At 40.9% G+C, this 18,568-nt stretch overlaps 1 protein-coding gene across 1 annotated transcript in view; it reads right to left on the bottom strand.

The window, feature by feature from the left end:
* Nucleotides 1-18,568, bottom strand: part of WNT7B (Wnt family member 7B) — a 140,080-nt gene that overhangs the window by 3,500 nt on the left and 118,012 nt on the right. The window contains exon 3 of the mRNA XM_019544285.1: nucleotides 7,359-7,630. Coding sequence (XP_019399830.1) covers nucleotides 7,359-7,630 — 272 coding nt within the window. The remainder of the gene's footprint in view (nucleotides 1-7,358; nucleotides 7,631-18,568) is intronic.

The raw sequence follows: 18,568 nt of genomic DNA, 5'->3' as shown, positions 1-18,568 counted from the left end.
AATATCTCCACTGGTTTCCCTATGTGCACTGTAAGGTACTGCTGAAAACAGAGAGGTGGTAGAATTTGGCCCTTAATATTGTGACTGGAAGTCAACAGACCTTTTTCTTCCTATTTTTTTCCTCAGACTTGGTTTGCCTCAGAGAAACTCCTGTTCGAATAGTGACCCTGAACCTAAAAGGTACTTATTTACTCAGATCTAATGCATTCTGCCAAGTTGGGTGGCTGATTAAAGATTGAAAATCGTTAACTTGCGTGACCCACTCCTTCAAAAATACCATTTGTCATCTGTCAACATCTCAAATCTGACCTTGACTAGTTTACAATTAGATATACTTCCCCAAGCAAATTCCCATCGTTTGACTTGCTGCCTCTGCCTAACTGTAGGAACATTCTTTAGGTCCACTTTCCAGGTGCAGCCCTACTCCAGCTCCAATATGGTCTTGCCAAGTAAAATTTCTAACAAGTACTGCTACTTTATTAAATGAATTGTGAACTATGATGATAAAGATGTATTTAATTCTTTATATTTTGTACCAATATAAATCATACACAGAAATTCAGTTTGAGAGTTGTCTTTTGCAAGTTAAGTAGAAAAACCTTCTAAAAAAGGAGTTCATTTTTTTAAAAAGTTCTTAAACAAGAATATAAGCAAAATAACATGATAAAAGCAAGCTCATTTGAAAGCTAAGCTTAATTTCAGATACAGTTTCTGTTCATATTGAAAATCCTATCTGGATAAAATATGTAAAAACAATAGTAACATGTTGTGTATGTTTATTTTGGCCTTGCCTTCCTGGTTTGTCTTTTCTTTAGTGGAAATGCGTATTTTTGGACCAGATGCTAAATGTAACGAAATCCATCTTACTTTTTAACTGCAGTATCAAAAAAAAATAGAAAACTTTGAGAATTTTCCTGTTAAACACGCAAGAGATCTGCTCTTGGCTTTGGATACTACATTTAGAAAGAAAGAGGGGGAATCTTGTTGAATTGTGTGCTATACAGTGAACGGTACGTGTTTACTCTATACATTGCATGTTTATAGTTATGGTCAAACCTTAGCTTCAGCAATACTGATAAGAGCAAAAATCTCTTTTGAGCAACATTTCACCTGGGACTATTTTCCATATCATGTATTCAGATGAAACCCTCTATAAGAGCAACAGACACATAGGAACAACATGGCATCTAGACACTGACATATTACTACAAACAGGCATTGGCTTTCCTAGATGTAAATCCTATAAATTTTTGTCTATTTTTAGATCTGCGCTTTTTCTGCATTTTCCAATTTATTTGATTTTCTCCATATTCCCCTCCTCCCTTGTCCCCTCCGCCCCTTTGCTTTTGAGCAGAGGAGCAAAAATACTGAGAAAGAAGTTATTGTCACTATTTCTGCAGCCTAACTGGAAACAAGAGAACTGTCCTTATGAGATTCTGAGCAGAAGTATTCAGGCTTGAGAAACATGGATAAGTTTTAGCTCTCTAACTAAACACACCACTTTGTAACTCTGAACTCCTGCAGTTGGATTAATATCTGCCTGCAGATCGGTTTATGCAGAAACATAGGAAGCATGCCATCAGGCAGAATTACAAGAATATTTTCCTCGACAAATGCATCCAAAATGGACATCCAATGAAGTTTACCCCACCATCTAGGATAGCCTGCCCCTTTTAAGGATGCTTTCTACCATACTGCCCAAATTCCATGAAGGTGCCAAAATGCCCAGCACCGCTGTATTTGGCAGTTCTTGACTCCTGATCCTGCATTCCAGAACCTAGAGGGGGAAAATATTAGAAAGTGATGAACCCAGGCCTGCAAGACACTGAAGGTAACATTTTTAAAAGCAACCAAATGAGTCTGGAGCCTAACTACCATTTCCAAGAGTAGTTTAGGTTCTCAACTTTCACTCTTAAAATGGGGTGCTGCCTCCTGAGTGACCTAGGTGCTTTTGAAAACTTTTACCACCTTCTTTATTTTGGAAATTGGCTGGTATAAGACAATTGGAGCTGAGAGGACCTGGCACCTCTTAAGAAATGATCAGTACTTTGCAAATGAACTTATTAGCTGATCCACTGCCAGAGCATGTCTGCAAAAACCCTTCCCAGTACAACAGTGCTATGGCGCCAGAAGCTGTGAGAAATAGTTATGGTTTGTATGAAAATGTTGTCCCAAGTAATTGAATAATCTGTCATAAAGAAAGCCTGAAAAAATGTCCCCACACTCTTATTGTTTCAAATATAAAATAAGATGTTGTCATTGTCCAGGCATTCAAAAACAAAAATCAAAAAACAACCCCAGCGACATTACAAAGAAATAAATGTGGGGATGTTATTAGACAGCTCCTGGCATTCAGTGCTATATGGATGTGTTTCTGGGGGGAAAAAAAGACATAGGCTGGCTTTTTCTCCGTGTAAACACAGTCACTGTCTACAGTAAGAGCCTAATTCATTGATAAATGGCTGGAAACCATTTATTTTCATCTTTTGGGTTATAGCTGTGATGTGCTACTAATTTGTTATCCTTTTCTTTACTTCCACGTGAAAAAAAGAAGCTCATTCTTCTAACTGAGATTCTTATGAGCCTCGGTCATTGTGTTGCTGCTCTAAACAAAAAACTTAAGGTCAGTCATATGTGTTCACAGTTTACACCATTTCTACATTTATTTATCCCAGAATAGAAATGCTCACTTCCTAAAAATGCACAGTGGAAAGTTGTTTAATAAATGGGCCTCAGAAGTTTACTAAGTTTTATTAGTATTTAATGTCTCAATGCTACATCAAAGTTTTCTTCAAGTATATCTTTGTAACCATTCAGATTTGCCGTAACCTTGAAGCTGATTTTTTTTCTCATAAGAATACTTGAACAAGACATACATTAGATCAACATTTCCCAACCTTTTTTATTCCATGGCACACTTGCATAAATCTTTTAAAATTGCAGCACACCACCCATCCCCCTGTCCCCAACAGATAGTATGGCCACCACTGCTGCCCACCGCCCCATGTTGCTGCTACTCCGCAGAGTTGGGGGGGGTGGGAAGGGTGGCATGTGGCATGGGATGGAGACACGCCCCGCTGGGAGCCATGCCTTCCAAGAGCATTACAGACAGGGCGTTCATTTATTTGTGTGAGTTTTCCAATTCCGCGGCTCACCTCTTCGTGCCTGACGGCACACCGGTGTCGGCAGCACTGGTTGGGAAATGCTGAAATAGATTTCCAAGCGTTGTGTGTTTTATTTGTTGCTGTTCTATTTATTCTGATCCCTAGGAGTCATTTTGGAAATTAAATTCTTCGGTATTTTACTCAGCATGGTACTTTTCTGACACAGACCACATTTATTCAGGCAGCAGCATCTAATTATTTAACCAAAATTCATAAGCACTTCTTTCTTCCAAACTGTACTGATGTCAACTTTGTCATTTTCCACCTGCTGTAATTTATTATAAATGCAGTAACAAACTTTACAAATGTGATATTAGTTTGGATAATACTGGACATGCAATACAGTGCAATTAGTCTGACCTATCATGAAATATCTGCCCTATTCATGAACTACCCTATTACCATGGAGGAGTCTAGAGTATCTTAGCCACAGAATAAATTTTAAGAGCTTCCACTAACTTTTTTCCTCAATTGTTTGCAAAGCTCATGTAATTATTTATACAGTGCGTTGTTTTTTCCTCAGAGAGAAATTCCTTAGTGCTCTATTATTAACTGCAGTAAAATACCAGCAGGCCGGATTTTGAGATCAATCCTACAATGGCAAAATATTATAGGTTCTGTTATGTTTGTGGCTCTGGTTCCTGGATATATGTGAAATGAGGGGCAACATGGCAGCTGGGGAGCCAGAAGCATTGCACCGGCAGAGGTGTAGAGCAGACAAATAGAGTACCACTTGTGGAAAACTATCCTCTCGTGTAGGATACCTAACTGCTTCCCCTGAGGCTTAAAATGATAAGACATTTGAAACATAGTTGCCAAAGTCTTGATTCAAATCTCAGTGAAGTCATAGCTGCCTTAGCTGGCAAATTCTCATGGTGAAAAAGATAAGTGACATCATAAATGACACTTTGTCTTAGCTGCCTTCCTTCAGAACAAGGAAAGGTTGTCCTCATATTTGTTCATGATAGGTGTGACCCTCATCTATGAGGATCACTTCCAATTTCTTTCAGATTCTGAAAACAGTCACACTGAATGTTGCAGTTTGGATCAAGCAGAGGCTGGGAGTGAGAGAATTCAGATTCAGCATTGCAGTGCTGCACTAAGCAGGAAGCCAGTGGTAAGTATATGTTTTTTTTAACATAAACATCAATGACAGCTATGTGAAACCTCTCAGAATTAAATCCACAAGAAGACAAAACTGGATGCACTTCTGGCAAAACCCCAGAGAACAACACAGAATACATGATGGTGCTGCAGCTGGCATGGTTACTTTACTGTATAGGTTGATGTGGTCTGAGAGTCAGAAGACTCGGAATGCCCCCAGCTCTGCCACCGATCAGTTATGTGACCTTGGATAGATCTCTCTCTCACCATCTACATTTTCACTCTCACCTTTTTGTCCATCTTGCCTATTTAAACTGTAACCTTTTTAAGACAGCTCTTGCCTTAACATGTGCTTGTGTTGAGCTCCCCAGCACAGTGAGAGCATACTGCTAGGTGGGACTTTGGGGCACTAACACAATACCAAACAGGAAGTTGTTCACTTCAGAAATTCACCAAATGGCTTTGTGGTTCTTTAACATGCATTCCAGAAAGCCTCTGCTGAGGCTTAAGCAAAATTAAGTGCTGATGCAAAAATGAGGCACCCACTGCCACTCTACCCACAACAATGAGACAACACTCCAACACAGTTGTCATGTCCTGCCCTATTCACCATCTAGGATAACCTGCCCCTTTAAAGGATGCTTTCTACCATAACACCGACATTCCACCAAGATAACTGTGACAGGAATGCCTCTTCTGGAGTCCTTCTATCAGTGATCCCGCCATCCTGTTATGGGCTAACTGCCTGCCTTCTTTCCTGCCATGCCTTGATCTTAATTGATTAATTGATGTAATTAAGCAGGAGGCTGCCCATTTTCTGCCCCACAGCTAGGGGTGCTATCTGTGGCTCCTTTTCCTCCCCTGCACTGCAGCATAAGCCTTGCAGATGATACTGACGTAGATTGATCTGGGGCCTTGTTATAATTTGGCCCTCCCCTTGTCTTCCCTGGGCTTTCCACAGCCCTGTTTCACTCTGTCTCGCTCTGCACCTTCACTGATGCTCACCACCCCCTCTATGGAGCTCCTCACCACCCCCTCTCTCTGGGGCTGGGGCTTCCCACACTGCTGCAGGTCCCCTATAAGGCCTCCTCCATCCCCTGATAGCCGCACCCAAACCTCCGGTAAAAGCAAACACAAACACAAAGCCCCTAGGCTATAACAAAAACAAGCCACCCGACTAAAACATCATTCAGTCCCTACCAGGGAATACTCCATTCCATAACAGCATCAGGAGCTGCTCATGCAGTCAGGCCTCTTTTCTTTTCTCACTCAGGCAGAGCTCACTCACTTGGCTGCCAGCAGGGGACTGCTCTCCTGGCCTTAGGCCTGGGTTTATATGGGAGCCAGGCCCTGCCCATTCCAGTCAGCTGACCAGGTGCAGGTGTGGCCAATTCCCTCCTTAACTGGTTATCCTGGCAACTGGCACCTGGGTTCCTGCCTCTGCTCTGACAGTAGCAGGCATCTTAGTGTCCTGCTACAATACCAAAATATCCAACACTATCTTGTTTGGGAGTTCTTGGCTCCTATTCCTGCACTCCAGATTATATACCCCATCTGCCTTCTTTCTCTTGCATTTATATATTGCTTTTCATTCCAACAGTTTATCTGGCAATATCCAAATACATTCTGTAGAGGAACCATTTCAGTTGCCATCAAAATCAAGCTACCTCTGGGACTGAATAAACAGTTAATGTACCCCTGAGGCAATGACAACACACAATGGTTCAGGTTAGGAAACTGCAAGGATGTGATAGGTTAAATTTGTCTTTGTATAGTATAATAGAACTCTTACTATAGGGGTTTCCAAGTGTAATCTCTGAGTTATTTTTGTCCCATGTAGCATTTCTATGCAGCCCACAAGAGGACTTTTCAGTGGTAGCTGCCAATGTTACATCTACCAAACGTAAAGATACTGCACTACGGATTGATTTTATCATGTGGCTCCCCAGCATGACATCTAGCCCACTAAATTACTCCCCATAAGTGTGTGTGCATGTGTTATATATTCAATATATAAGTAAGCTTCATCTTGGCAGATGAGTAACATCATTTCCTACAGTGAAAATATTTCAAAAGGAGTACCATAAAATCTGTTTTTATGGTGAAACTCTATTTTTTGTTTTCTTCTAAACACAGCAGGTGTTTGGAGTTGAGGAACTAGATCACTGATTTTCAATCAGGACACTATGGCACCTTGGGGTGCCTTGATATCCCTTCAAGAGTGCTATGGGATGCTACACAATGTTAGCATTGTTACATGTGCAAATGTGATACACAAGATAAACTCAGGAATTTCAAATAGGAATCCATGGTGTCAAAAACATTCAGAGTTGGTGTGGTCTTTCTGAGTTATTTGCAACAGAAGTTCCATTTTCTGAGGGGTTCCATGAGTCTAAAAAGATTGAGAATCAATCACTGCAGTAGATCCTCAGTGGGTATAAGTTGGCGGAGTTCCATTATGATTATTGTTTCATTATTAGGTATTATGTTGTGGTTGTAGACATTCCACTGTGCCTTCTTCCAAAGATTTAGTGATGCTTGCCTAGTCATGTGGTTATTTGTATTCCATCAGTGTGAAATCTGCAGATATACATTTGCTACAAAGTATGTAATTGATTAGCGCCATGGTTGAAGAAATGTTTTGTTTCTGGGTGGAATAAGTAACTACTAGAGCTCTGGGAGTTCAGCAACATACAAAGCTTTTCATGTTTCACTACCTCCCCCTTTCAGCTGTCACTAGATTTTTCCAAGGGAGATAAAATGCAAATATTTACTTCTACCCAGGACATCTCCAGCCCATTTCCTAAGGCCTTGAGGAGGGCATAAGGAAGCAGAAATAAGTAGAGGTACAAAAACTGCGGGAGTACCTCTTAGAGCTGTACTGCATACCTATCTTTGCATCTATAAAATTAATATAAGCAATAAATACCCTTAGGTAACTTATTTTTTGATGGGTACAGAATGATAGTATAGAAAGAGACAAAAACTAAGTGTATTCCTCTTGATAACCTGCCCCAGTTAAGTTCAATTGTAAATGAAAGTCTCCCCACCCATCAGAGTATAACCCATTCCCCACCTATTCTAGAATACCTTTCTTCCAGCCTCATTGTTGTGCAAGTTCATCAGCCTCCGTGCATTCTTTTTGATTTCTCGAGCATCAACAAACCTCCTGGAGAACTCAATGCCGTATCTGATATCCGCAGAGCAGCCTCCCCATTTCCAGCCCTCCTCCTGGTTGTAGTAGCCCTGTTTTTCTCGGTCACAGCCACAGTTGCTGAGGTTGCCCTGGCTGCAGGCGGCAGTGACAGCATGCGCGACCCCGGCAGCAGTAATAGCATAGGTGAACGCAGCTTCCCTGCTTCCTGTGGAGAGAAGCCAAAAGCTGATGGATCTGGAGAAAGTCAGTGTTTTACTAGTAAGTGCATATAGCATGTACAGTAATGCATTCTTTTAAGCACATCATGGAGAACCATTGACAGCTCAAACATTTCCATTTTAAAAAGTTACACATCTGTTTAACCATTTTGGTGTTCATGGCCATCTGGTAAACCCAACTTGCATAATAATCCTGTCTGCCAACTGTAGACTGAAGTGGTTTTTGCAGTGGATTAGTCAGTAAGATATGTAGTATATATTTTGCATTGCATCCATGATGCACCAAGCACCATCTCCATGAAGCATTTCTCTCCTGTTTGCTCAGCACATCCCAAATACCAGGAAAGAGTGGTGCAGACATCTTAGAAACAGACCTGAGTATTTACCAGGAAGTACACCGAAGATGGAGAGCTTCAGAGCAGCACTGGGGCCTGTACTCTAACCCAAGTAAATTAATTTGGGGATTTTGCACCAGGCTGAGGGAGAGTAAGTGCCGAAGTAGAAGAATAATGATTAAGAATTCATAGCAAATTACTGAAGTTCCTTAGCACCTGCCCACAAACTTTAGGTTGTTGTTATCTAATAGGTCCAACAGATACAAAGCAAAGCAAATCATCTAGAAGGGAAAAAAATCACCTTGCTAGCTCCAATCATTTTAGTATTTACAGCTGTCATTACTGTTTCAGAATAGGGCATGCACTTTGCATTAATTTTGTTCTATGTTTATTCAGTCATATAAATTATTTTTTGGCAACTTCTGAACTGAAGAAAGCACAAACAACCTCTCTTACTTCTAAAAGATTGTGCACAGAATTGTTTAGAAGGGGATCCTAAATGTGTTTTGGCCCCCTTTTGTTGTATTTGTTTGTGAAATGTAAGAAAAAATAACCCTTTTTATTTTTAGTTAAGTTTGTCTTTTTTTAACATTGCCGAGTCTGCAGTCAACAGAAGAGAGAAGAGCCAGTCTTCTTTACTCTCCTTGCCCAGTCTCTCCATAATTAATAAGTACTATAGAGGGAAATGTGACCCTCTAAAATTGCAATTACATTCTTGTGGCCCTATGTAAGTAATACATGCCAGGCAAGGATGATGGGGGTTTTTTATGTGCTGCAAAAGCTAAAAAACACTTGTACAAATTACTATACTATTGTTATTTGAACACATCATGCAAAGGAAGAACTGATTTGGCTGAGTATGAATGTAGTATATTTGTTCGTATGTCTTGATTTTACAAAATGCATATACCAGTGGTCACTCCCTTGGTTGAGATCAGAGCCATGTCCCATATTTAAGAGCATATTTTACTAAACCAAGGTATTTCTTTCTTGCATGTTCCTTTAAGAAATCTATGTTTCATCTTTAAACTAGAAAAATCCTGAAATATGCTATTTTTAACTGAATGTTACAAAAGGTCAAATTCTTATTGTCTTCAGAATCAGAATAAGAGAAAATAAACCTCTAAGGTTATTTCAGGATTTACAACCAAGTAGATTATAGGGATATCCCTACCTTATAAAAACAAATGTGGAAGATTTGCGTCCTCTTGTATGATACCTAACCACTATACTTTTATTATTATTATTTATTAATTATATGGCACTGGCACATAGAAACCTGAAGCCAAAACACTTATCATACTAGTACCATGCAAACATATCATGCAAGCCAATATGTAAAGTCAGCTAGGGAGTATATTAGATAGGAAGAGAAGAAACAGGAGGAGTTTATGTTAACAGAAGTAGGAGAGAGGGGAAAGGAAGTACAATATTAAGGAAGGAGAGAATGGACACATCTACATATCACCGTACAGCGACATTGCTATGGCGCTGTGCTTTAGTACTTCCTTTTGAAAGTACTAAAGCACAGTCCAGTAACCACCTGTACTGCACTGTGCGCATGGTGCACAGTTAGATTTCACCGCTATGTTGCCGTAGCAGCACGCTAAAATGGGGGGTGCACTATTACAGTAACGTAACTGCTGATCATGTGTAGACTCACATGATCGCTACATCACTGTAGTGCATCACTACGGTGATGTAGGACAATTTGTAGATGCACGCAATCATCTAGAAGCACTTAATGGAGCATAAGAACTTGGGTGTCCAGAGAACCTGTCACAATAAGGTTTGTCAGGTGCTTAGGCTCTATGGAAATAAGTATTTTAAAAACACCAATTAATAGATATTTCTTTCAAGTAGCGTAAAAGTATCATAGCCTCTGCAGTCCATTATATTTACCAAGTGATAGACTATCAGAGGTTTTTTATTATTGTTATTTTTAGTTTCAGTATCTCCCATGTGTATCCCAAGCAGCTAATCCAAGATTGACTAATTTTACCGGCTAAATAGTACTCATAGTCATAGGACTCACAGTCTCATATTTCAAGTTATATTATAGCTGTAATAGTCTACATTGTGACATCCCTTATTTATTTGGCCCATGAGAACATTGATTTTTTTAAAGATGTATGGAATACAGGCAACCCCCACTTAACTCTGTTTCACTTAGCGCTATAACGCTCATTTTAAATTGATACTTGATTTCACTTAGTGCTCAGTGAGTTTTGTTATAATGCTCATGGTCACCATCTTGGGTCATTAAAAACAATTGCGGTTGCCGTTTTGGGTCATTAAAACAATTGTGGTCACCATCTGGGGCCATCCAATACTTTCAGTTTTGCTTAATGCTCGTTTTGCTTAACACTAGTTTTTTCAGGAACCAATTAAGAGCACTGGGTGGGGGTTGCCTACATCCTTATCTAGTTGATCAGAAAAATAGTTGCCTAGTTAGTAATTCTGAAATGGTTAAACATGAATCCCTGTACACATAGCTGATTGATCAATATATATATTTAGTGTCATTGATCCATCTAGGAGTCTTCATAAGGCACCAGTCCTCAGGCAGGTTTGATCTTGTAAACTGAGAGTCTATATTCTCTTCATTATACCCTTGATTACCTTTAAGAAGCGATGAAATTGTACCTACTGAAGAACTGAAGCAATAATAAAATGAACTCCAATAAGTAAAATACCCAATGTTGGCCCCACCACTTAGCTGTCAGGGCCATCTTTTTACTTCGGCACAATTCTAAAAGAGAAAGCATTCAGAAATCTGATCTGGATTGTAAAGTGTACCCCTTTAACAAATTAAGCAATCATGTATATCCATTGAACCTGCAAAAAATGAGATTTTTGAAACAGAAGAGATTAATTTTATCTTGAGCACTAATCTAAGGCAATGCGTTAACTATTTCCTCAGCTCTTATGATAAACAAATTTTGATCATAAAAGGTTGAGTAAGGAAAAAAATGTAACAAACCTATGGCTTCTCCTGTTTAGTACCACTTTGGTTAGGTCTACATCATGTCCTTCCTTAATTAATCCTTAATTATATTGTAAGTCAATCCAGTCACATACACAGCTTAAATAATGCTTGATAACCAGTAACATAACTAGGGGTGAGTGAGCAAGAAACTCTCCCAAGGAAGGCTGTGCTGTTTCAGCAGCAGTAGCCCTATACCACTGCTGTAGCAGCAGTTGGGTGCAGAGATGCTGCACTGCTGCTATAGCAGTAGCAGGCAACAATGAAGTGGGTGGCCCATGTGGCAGGAGCATTTGGGGTCCTGGGGCAGATAAGACTGATTCCCCTCCTCCGCTACCCCTCCCCACTCCCCATGCGTGTTTTACCCAGGGTACAAAACTTGCTAGTTACTCCTCTATTGATAATTAGAGTTGAGTGGGAAACGGCTTTCCTTTCCCATAAAACTTCTTGAGGTTTAAATAGTTTTCCTCATTTGCATTATGGCAACGCTGAGGCCTCTTTTCATGAAAAAACAAGAAATAGAGCTCAAGTACCAGTGGTTAGCACTCTGAGTTGTGGGAGACAGTGGAATTGAAGCACCTGGTATGACTTAAATGAATGTCCTGACCACCCAGGCATTCTCATCTGAAATGCCTTCTTAAACCTTGAAGAACTTCACCAGTGTAAGTTTCATCAAACCTCAAAATACTCTATAGTCTAGTGATTAGGAAACTGTTAGGAGTCAGGTAACATGCTTCCTTAGGAATGGTAGGGAATTTAAGATGGAAGCCTTATCAACATTGCATAATTTATACATTCCTGTGGCTGAGTGGTCTAAGACACTGGATTAAGGCCCTGGACTCTTTGAGGGCATGAAATAGACTGCTTCTGTTAGCCTGTTCTGAGGACTTTTCCTGTGCTGGTAGGAGCAGAGGAATAGTGAAGAATGGAACATCTGACCATAATTTTGTGACATAGTAATAGAGGTACAGTAGATGTGCTATATCTGGACTTTAAGGTTTTGACACTGTACTGCACAACATGCCATTAAAAAAGCTAAGGAAATATGGTCTTGGAGAAACAACTATAAGGGTGCTGTTACAGGTTACCTTAAACCATTCTAAATCTATGGAATATTAGGTGGTGTTAAAGTTAGAACAGTTTCAGAGCAGTTACTTAATACTATCTCCAACCTGCACAAATATGACTTGCCATTAGTGGGTCTTGTCTTAAACTCTCTCCCTCCTCTGGAAGCAGAGCCCTAGAGTTTAAGTGCAGCAAGAGCATGAGGAAGCACATCTCCCTGGGCTACATGTACTCATTGCCTAGGGGCTCCATGCCAATGCAGAGACCTCAGGGATTAACTGTCATGAGAGCATTAACCCTGCGGAAGCATGCCTTTTCAAGCTCCATGATCTTGCAATGCTCAGAACTAGGCAGCCCTTTCTCTCTTTTCCCCCCAAGGAATGCAGGAGGCCAGGGAGAGAGGAAAGCTGCACCCCCCCTTCCTTCTCCTGGCTGGGGGAGAGCCACCCAGATATAGAGCAAAGTCCTAGTTCTGTGAAGGGAAGGGCATGTGCCTGAGACCTGGCCTAGGAGCCCACAGGGGTCTCCTTGGATCCCTGAAGTCTTCAGCATGGTGTCATGTGAACTAGAGTTATACCTACTGGGTACAAATTAGGAGTGTTGGCTTGGGGGCAGTACCACCCCTTAGGCAGCAGAGCTTGGGAGGGTAGAATGTTTGTCAGGTGAAGAGGGGCTGGGAGCTTTGCATCCTGGGATGCTGGATGATGGCAAATTGGTCACTTTTGTTCTGTGGAGCAGGCTAAAAATATACTAGCTTAAACTAGGTAGAACAACTCAAAAAAAGTCCTTGTCCAAAGTGGCATAACTTTAAGATGCTTAGAGGATAAAACAGTGTAACACCCTCTTGGCTAGGAACAGACAGTCAAAAAGCCTGAGGCTGAATCGATTCAGTTTTTGCAGGTTAGTCTAAGCTGTGCAGATTGAACCGATTACCAAATGAACACACATTCACTTTTGATTCAGGAAATGTAGCCACATACCTGCAGTGGCTCAAGCCAGAGCCAGGAGGTGCTACAGCATGCCTGCCAGCCACTGCCAAAGTGGAGGAAAAAGAGAAAACCATCCAAGGCTCTCGCCCCTCCCTGGTCGAGCAGAGAGGGTGTAACCAGGAACCAACCTGGGGGCCTAGTGCACTGGAGGGTGGGGGTTTAAATTCCCTCCCTGGCCCACACGAGACTCCAGCCTGGGTCTCCGGTGGTGGTGGGGAGGGCAATGCCTGCCAGGCTTCTTCCCCCCACCCCTCACTTGAGGGAGGGGTGGCAGCCTCTGCCAGACTGAGGGGGTGGAGGGGTGGTATTGATATTGAATTCATAAAAGTTTAAACAAAAATAGTCCTTCCTGTGAGGTGAGCATATATTGAATACAGCACTTTGCAACCTGAAGCACATGACAAAACAAACAAAACCTTTGCCTAAGCTAAGATACAGCCCAGTGAAACACACTGAGAGCACACACAATTTAGTCTAACTTAAAATGAAAGGTAATAAACCAAAAAGACAAGAAAAAGCCTAGGACAAGTCTTACGTAATCCAGAAAGGCAGTGTCTCCTCAGCCAGGTATTCAGAAAGACCTTCCTTAAGTATTTCCCACCTTTTACAGCTTCTGCTTTATAATGTAAGCTTCATAGATTTCATAGACATTAGAACTGGAAGGGACCTCGGAAGATCATCAAGTCCAGCCCCCTGCCCCTGGGGCAGGAAGTCAGCAGGGATCATAGGATTGCAGCAAGATAAACATCCAGATGTCTTTTGAAGGCATCCAAAGTAGGTGCTTGAACCACCTATTCCAGACCTTGGGGGCTCAGACAATAAAGAAATTCTTCCTTATGTCCCGCCTGAAACAGTCATGGTGGAGTTTGTGACCATTTGACTGTGTCATCCCTTGGGGTGCTCTGGTAAACAGATGTTCCCCCAGATACTGGTAAGCACCCCGATGAATTTATATGTGGCCACCAGATCACCCCTGAGCCTGCGCTTTTCCAGGCTGAAGAGTCCCATTGGCTCTCAGCCTCTCTTCATAAGGTCTGCTTTCCTGACCTCTGATCATGTGCATGGCTCTCCTCTGCACCTTCTCAAGCTTCTCCACATCCTTTTTGAATTGTGGAGCCCAAAACTGGAGACAATACTACAGCTGCAGCCTCGCCAAGGCTGAGTACAATAGGAGAATGACGTCCTGGGATTTACTTGAGAAACATCTGTGGATGCAACCAAGCATTTTACTTGCTTTACCAGCTGCAGTATCACATTGCAGGCTCATGTTCATCTCGTAGTCAGTCATGACCTTCAAGTCCCTTTCGTCCATAGTGCTAGCCAGCGTAGCACTGCCAAGCCTATAAGCATGCAGGTTTTTCTTCCCAAGGTGAAGAACCTTGCATTTTTCAGTGTTATACACCATCAGGTTCTCATCTGCCCAATTCCTGAGACTGTCAAGGTCAGCCTGGATCACCCTCCTGTCTTCAGGTGTGGACGCTTTACCCCAGAGTTTGGTGTCATTAGCAAACTTGGCCAGTTAGTTTCTGATACCAATGTCCACATCATTAATGAAGATGTTAAATAGTATTGGCCCAAAGACAGAGCCCTGGGGGACCACAGTGGTCACAGGGCACTACGATGATTGACTTTCATCATCCACCACCGTCTGGGTCCTACTACAGAACCAATTTCCCAGCCAGCGGATAGTGGTGTGGCCGAGGCTGCAGTTGGTTAGTTTTACTAAGCGGTGATCATGGGATACTAGATCAAAAGCTTTTTTTAAAGTCAAGAGATACGACAGCAATCTCTTCTCCTTTGTCCAGGTGATAGGTCACCTGGTTGTAGAAGGAAATGAGATTGGTCAAGCAAGAGCTACCCACAACAAACTATGCTGGCTATCCCTCAGGATGTTGCCATTGGCCACTCTGGTAAGAATGGCCTCTTTGATAAACTTTTCTAAGGGTACTGCAAAGAGAATAGCTAGAAGCTTCATATTCACAGGGAATAGGACAGAAAGAAGTAAGTGTCAACCTGCAGCAGAGGAGATGTAGATTGGATATCAGGAGAATCTTTCTAACGGTAAGTATAGCTAATAACTGGCAAATGCAATTCCTAATTTAATTCTGAGAATAAAATGTACATATAAATTGAGTGGTCTGACAGTTATACTAGTCTAGTCATGGTAGTTTAGTCAGGCTAACCCATAAGTGCAAACTAAAATTAAAGGCACCTCTTTAATTGAAGGCAACTGAGGAAAGTAACACCCTGAAACTTGTATGATTTCCATGCCAGGTCATTGTCAGTATTTTTGAGGTCATCATTTACAATCTAATTGCAGATTTTTTTTTTAAGTATGCTAATGCCCAGTAATGCGAGCTGTTTCTGATCAGACACACAGATGTTGGACTAGTGTTTTCCACAGCAGGCTATTTCTGTCAGGGAGCAGTCTATTTATTCAGTGTTGGAATCTTGGACTAGCCTATAGCCCACCCTTAATTTATATGTCATCTCTGACTAACTTTTAGACTGCTAACATAGCACTAAGCTTAGTATGGTCTGTTGTGGAAATTATTACAAGTTCCATAATTGCTATAGTTTACTACATTCTAATGTACATGTGCATTGCAGCATATTTTCAGGCAATAACCACACTCAGCAGAGGCTCATGTACACTAAATATATATTTTGATCAATTGGCTATGGGTACAGGGTTTCATCTTCAACTGTTTCAGAGTGACTAACTAGGCATCTGTTTTTCTGACCAACTAGATGAGGATATTGTAATTCCATGCATCATTCAGAAATGTGTGTTATCATGGGCCAAATAAATAAGGCATGCCATAAATGTAAGCTAATGCAGCTATAATTTAACTTGAAATATTAGACCCTGGGTTATACTATTTAGCCAGTAACTTGGTAAATCTTGGATTAGTTATGATAGACAATATATATGCATTGCTACTAAATACAGCTCAGATCAAATATGCTTATATAATCTACAAGGCATCAGTAGACCTAGTTTCTGTGGCATATTACAATAAAAGTCAGTTGTAAGCAGTTATAGACCATTGCAAAAAGTAGATGTCATTACAAAACCTATTCTTTTGCACCAGTCTTCCCTTCCAAATTTTGCAAAAACTATATACAATAGAAATCAGTTTAACTACACAGAATGTATGCATGTTTATCCTATTTACATGCTAATCTAGTGCTCTGTACTGACTTTTGGAAGACCAACCTACTTAAGTATTCATTCCAAGATGCCAAACTTCTGGTGAAGTGAAAACCAGTTATTGTTAACCATGTATTTTGGATCTTTTAGGATATATCTACAGTGTATTGGAACATAGTACGAGCCCCACCATTAAAATATGCAAATCTGCTCATTCCCATTGTGTATGTGCCACCAGCTGGAAAAAACCTCATGTAGCCAGTGTTAGAGGAGCTAGTTACTCTATGAATTATCACCAAAAAGGAGCTACATGACAGGTTTTTTTACATGATATGTATGCAGCAAATGTGCAGGATATGTTTTCCTGGCAGTCCTCTCTAGCACTGTTCAGCAAGAAATGGATATGTCCTGAGAAAAGAATCAAAGCCATGCAACATAATGAACCTTATGCTATTATGTCTTAAGGGCCATATGACTTGGGTCAGTGTTTCAAAAGATCATACCCATCACAGGCCAACATCTACTGGATCCCATGCTTGCTGTCACACATCCGCTTTTGGGAAAAAAATAATCAAATGTAAATAAACTGAAAAATCCTACAAATAAATACAGTCCTATAAATAAATCCTATAAATAAATAAAACCAAAACACATGGAGAGGCTCATCAAGACTGGGAGACAGGCTGGGCAACTCAAACTTCCCAACAGATCAAATGAATTATTGGTATTGTACATCTGTTAAGAACTACTAACTCTCAACCTTAAGATATTTTTGATTAGTCATAAACTTGTTCTTGAAACAATTCTTCTGATGTGGCCACTTCAGTTGCTGACATACATCTGCCACTCGGAGATGGTGTCTGCTGGTCCTACTGCTTCTTGTGATCAATAGCTGGGTGGGCTAATTACTGCAACTGGTTGTCACCCCTCTGCAGAAATCAAAATCATCATCCCCTTGACCTTGTTGAGATGTCTTCTTTTCTTTTTGCAGGACTCCCCATGAGCAGTGATTATGACACATGGATTTGATGTGGTTTGCATTGTTCTTACTTTGGCAGGTTGCCAGCCATTTTGTGGTTCAAATCTAATACCATCTCCCATTTGCTATGTTTGGCATTTTTGTTCTTTTCCAGTTTTATGGTTTTATGGTCCTTTGTCGAAGTGTATGTCTTCACTGCAGTCACTGCTGCACCTGTAGCATGACAAAAAAATGCCAAGGCAAGCTGGGGTAGGAGGAGAAGTTTAGATATAGCAGCATAGGCTATTTACCCAGCTTTGCTTGTGGGTTTGGCAGCCTGCACTGAGTTTTGTGCTGCTACAGATAGTCTGTCTTCCTTTCACCAAAGCTAGTTAGTTTAAAGCTAGCTTGGCTCTTTCTATGCTAAACTATAGTCAGATCAGTGACCTCAGTGCAGACATGTCCAAAATCTTAACAAACCTTTTAGAATAGATGATAGCACTAAGGATTTGACCTCTGTCCAGAAATCTATGAGCTTAATAAAGCACTTTGAGGTAGGTCGCAATCTTTGAGGCATGTCAAATATGATTCTCTTGAACGTGCCAGGGATTTTTCTTTTTTAATCCAGTTTTGCACTACTTTTTTCTGCAAACTTATTTGACAGCTTACAGAAAATTCTTGACGTGCCGCTTTCACGATCTGATGAATCAAAAAGATTTGCTTAGATGAGCCACTTGTGAATGCGGTCCAACATCTGTGATTAACTCATCTGGAATTCCATGTTGCACAGACTTTGCTACTTGATGTGAAACAGCTCAAGTTCAAGAAAATGTCAGCATTAATCCATGAACAGAGAATCCTCCTTGTTTAAGTCAAACAAATACACACCAACTTTGGACAAACAGCAGTCAAGAGTTTCATGTGGTTTCAGTGGCTCCACTGCATTCTGTTCCATGTATTTAATGCAGATTTCACACATGGTTGGATACTGTGAATGATGCTCAACCTTTCAAACGTGAGACTGTGTAGCATTATTACACAGCATCCTGTAAGCAGACTCATGTTCTATGAAGCATTTTCATCCCTAGAACCCCAGTGAGTTTTTATGCTTGAAGATGCCTGGGATTTTTCTGTTGAGCATCCATCTGGAATTACTCTGCCTCTTGTAAAAACGGAACATTTTTATGTTGCACATTTTTTGCTTGTCAAAGTTCCTTTTAGAAGTGGAATATAGGGGAGCTGTAGTTTATTTCACTCTTCACTTCCATGAGTTACTTGCTTTCACTATTTGTAGGTGCTCTGGAAGGCCTGTCCACTACATGGAAGTGTATACCATGTCAGTGTTTTCATAGTTTCATAGTTTCTAGGGTCGGAAGGGACCTGAGCAGATCATCAAGTCCAACCCCCTGCCATGGCAGGAAAGAGTACTGGGGTCAAA

The sequence above is a fragment of the Crocodylus porosus genome, unplaced genomic scaffold (assembly GCF_001723895.1).
Source record: "Crocodylus porosus isolate Cpor-Errol unplaced genomic scaffold, CroPor_comp1, whole genome shotgun sequence".
Classification (NCBI taxonomy): domain Eukaryota; kingdom Metazoa; phylum Chordata; order Crocodylia; family Crocodylidae; genus Crocodylus; species Crocodylus porosus.
Note: the sequence above shows the minus strand (reverse complement) of the source record. Positions and strands in the feature narration are given on the sequence as shown.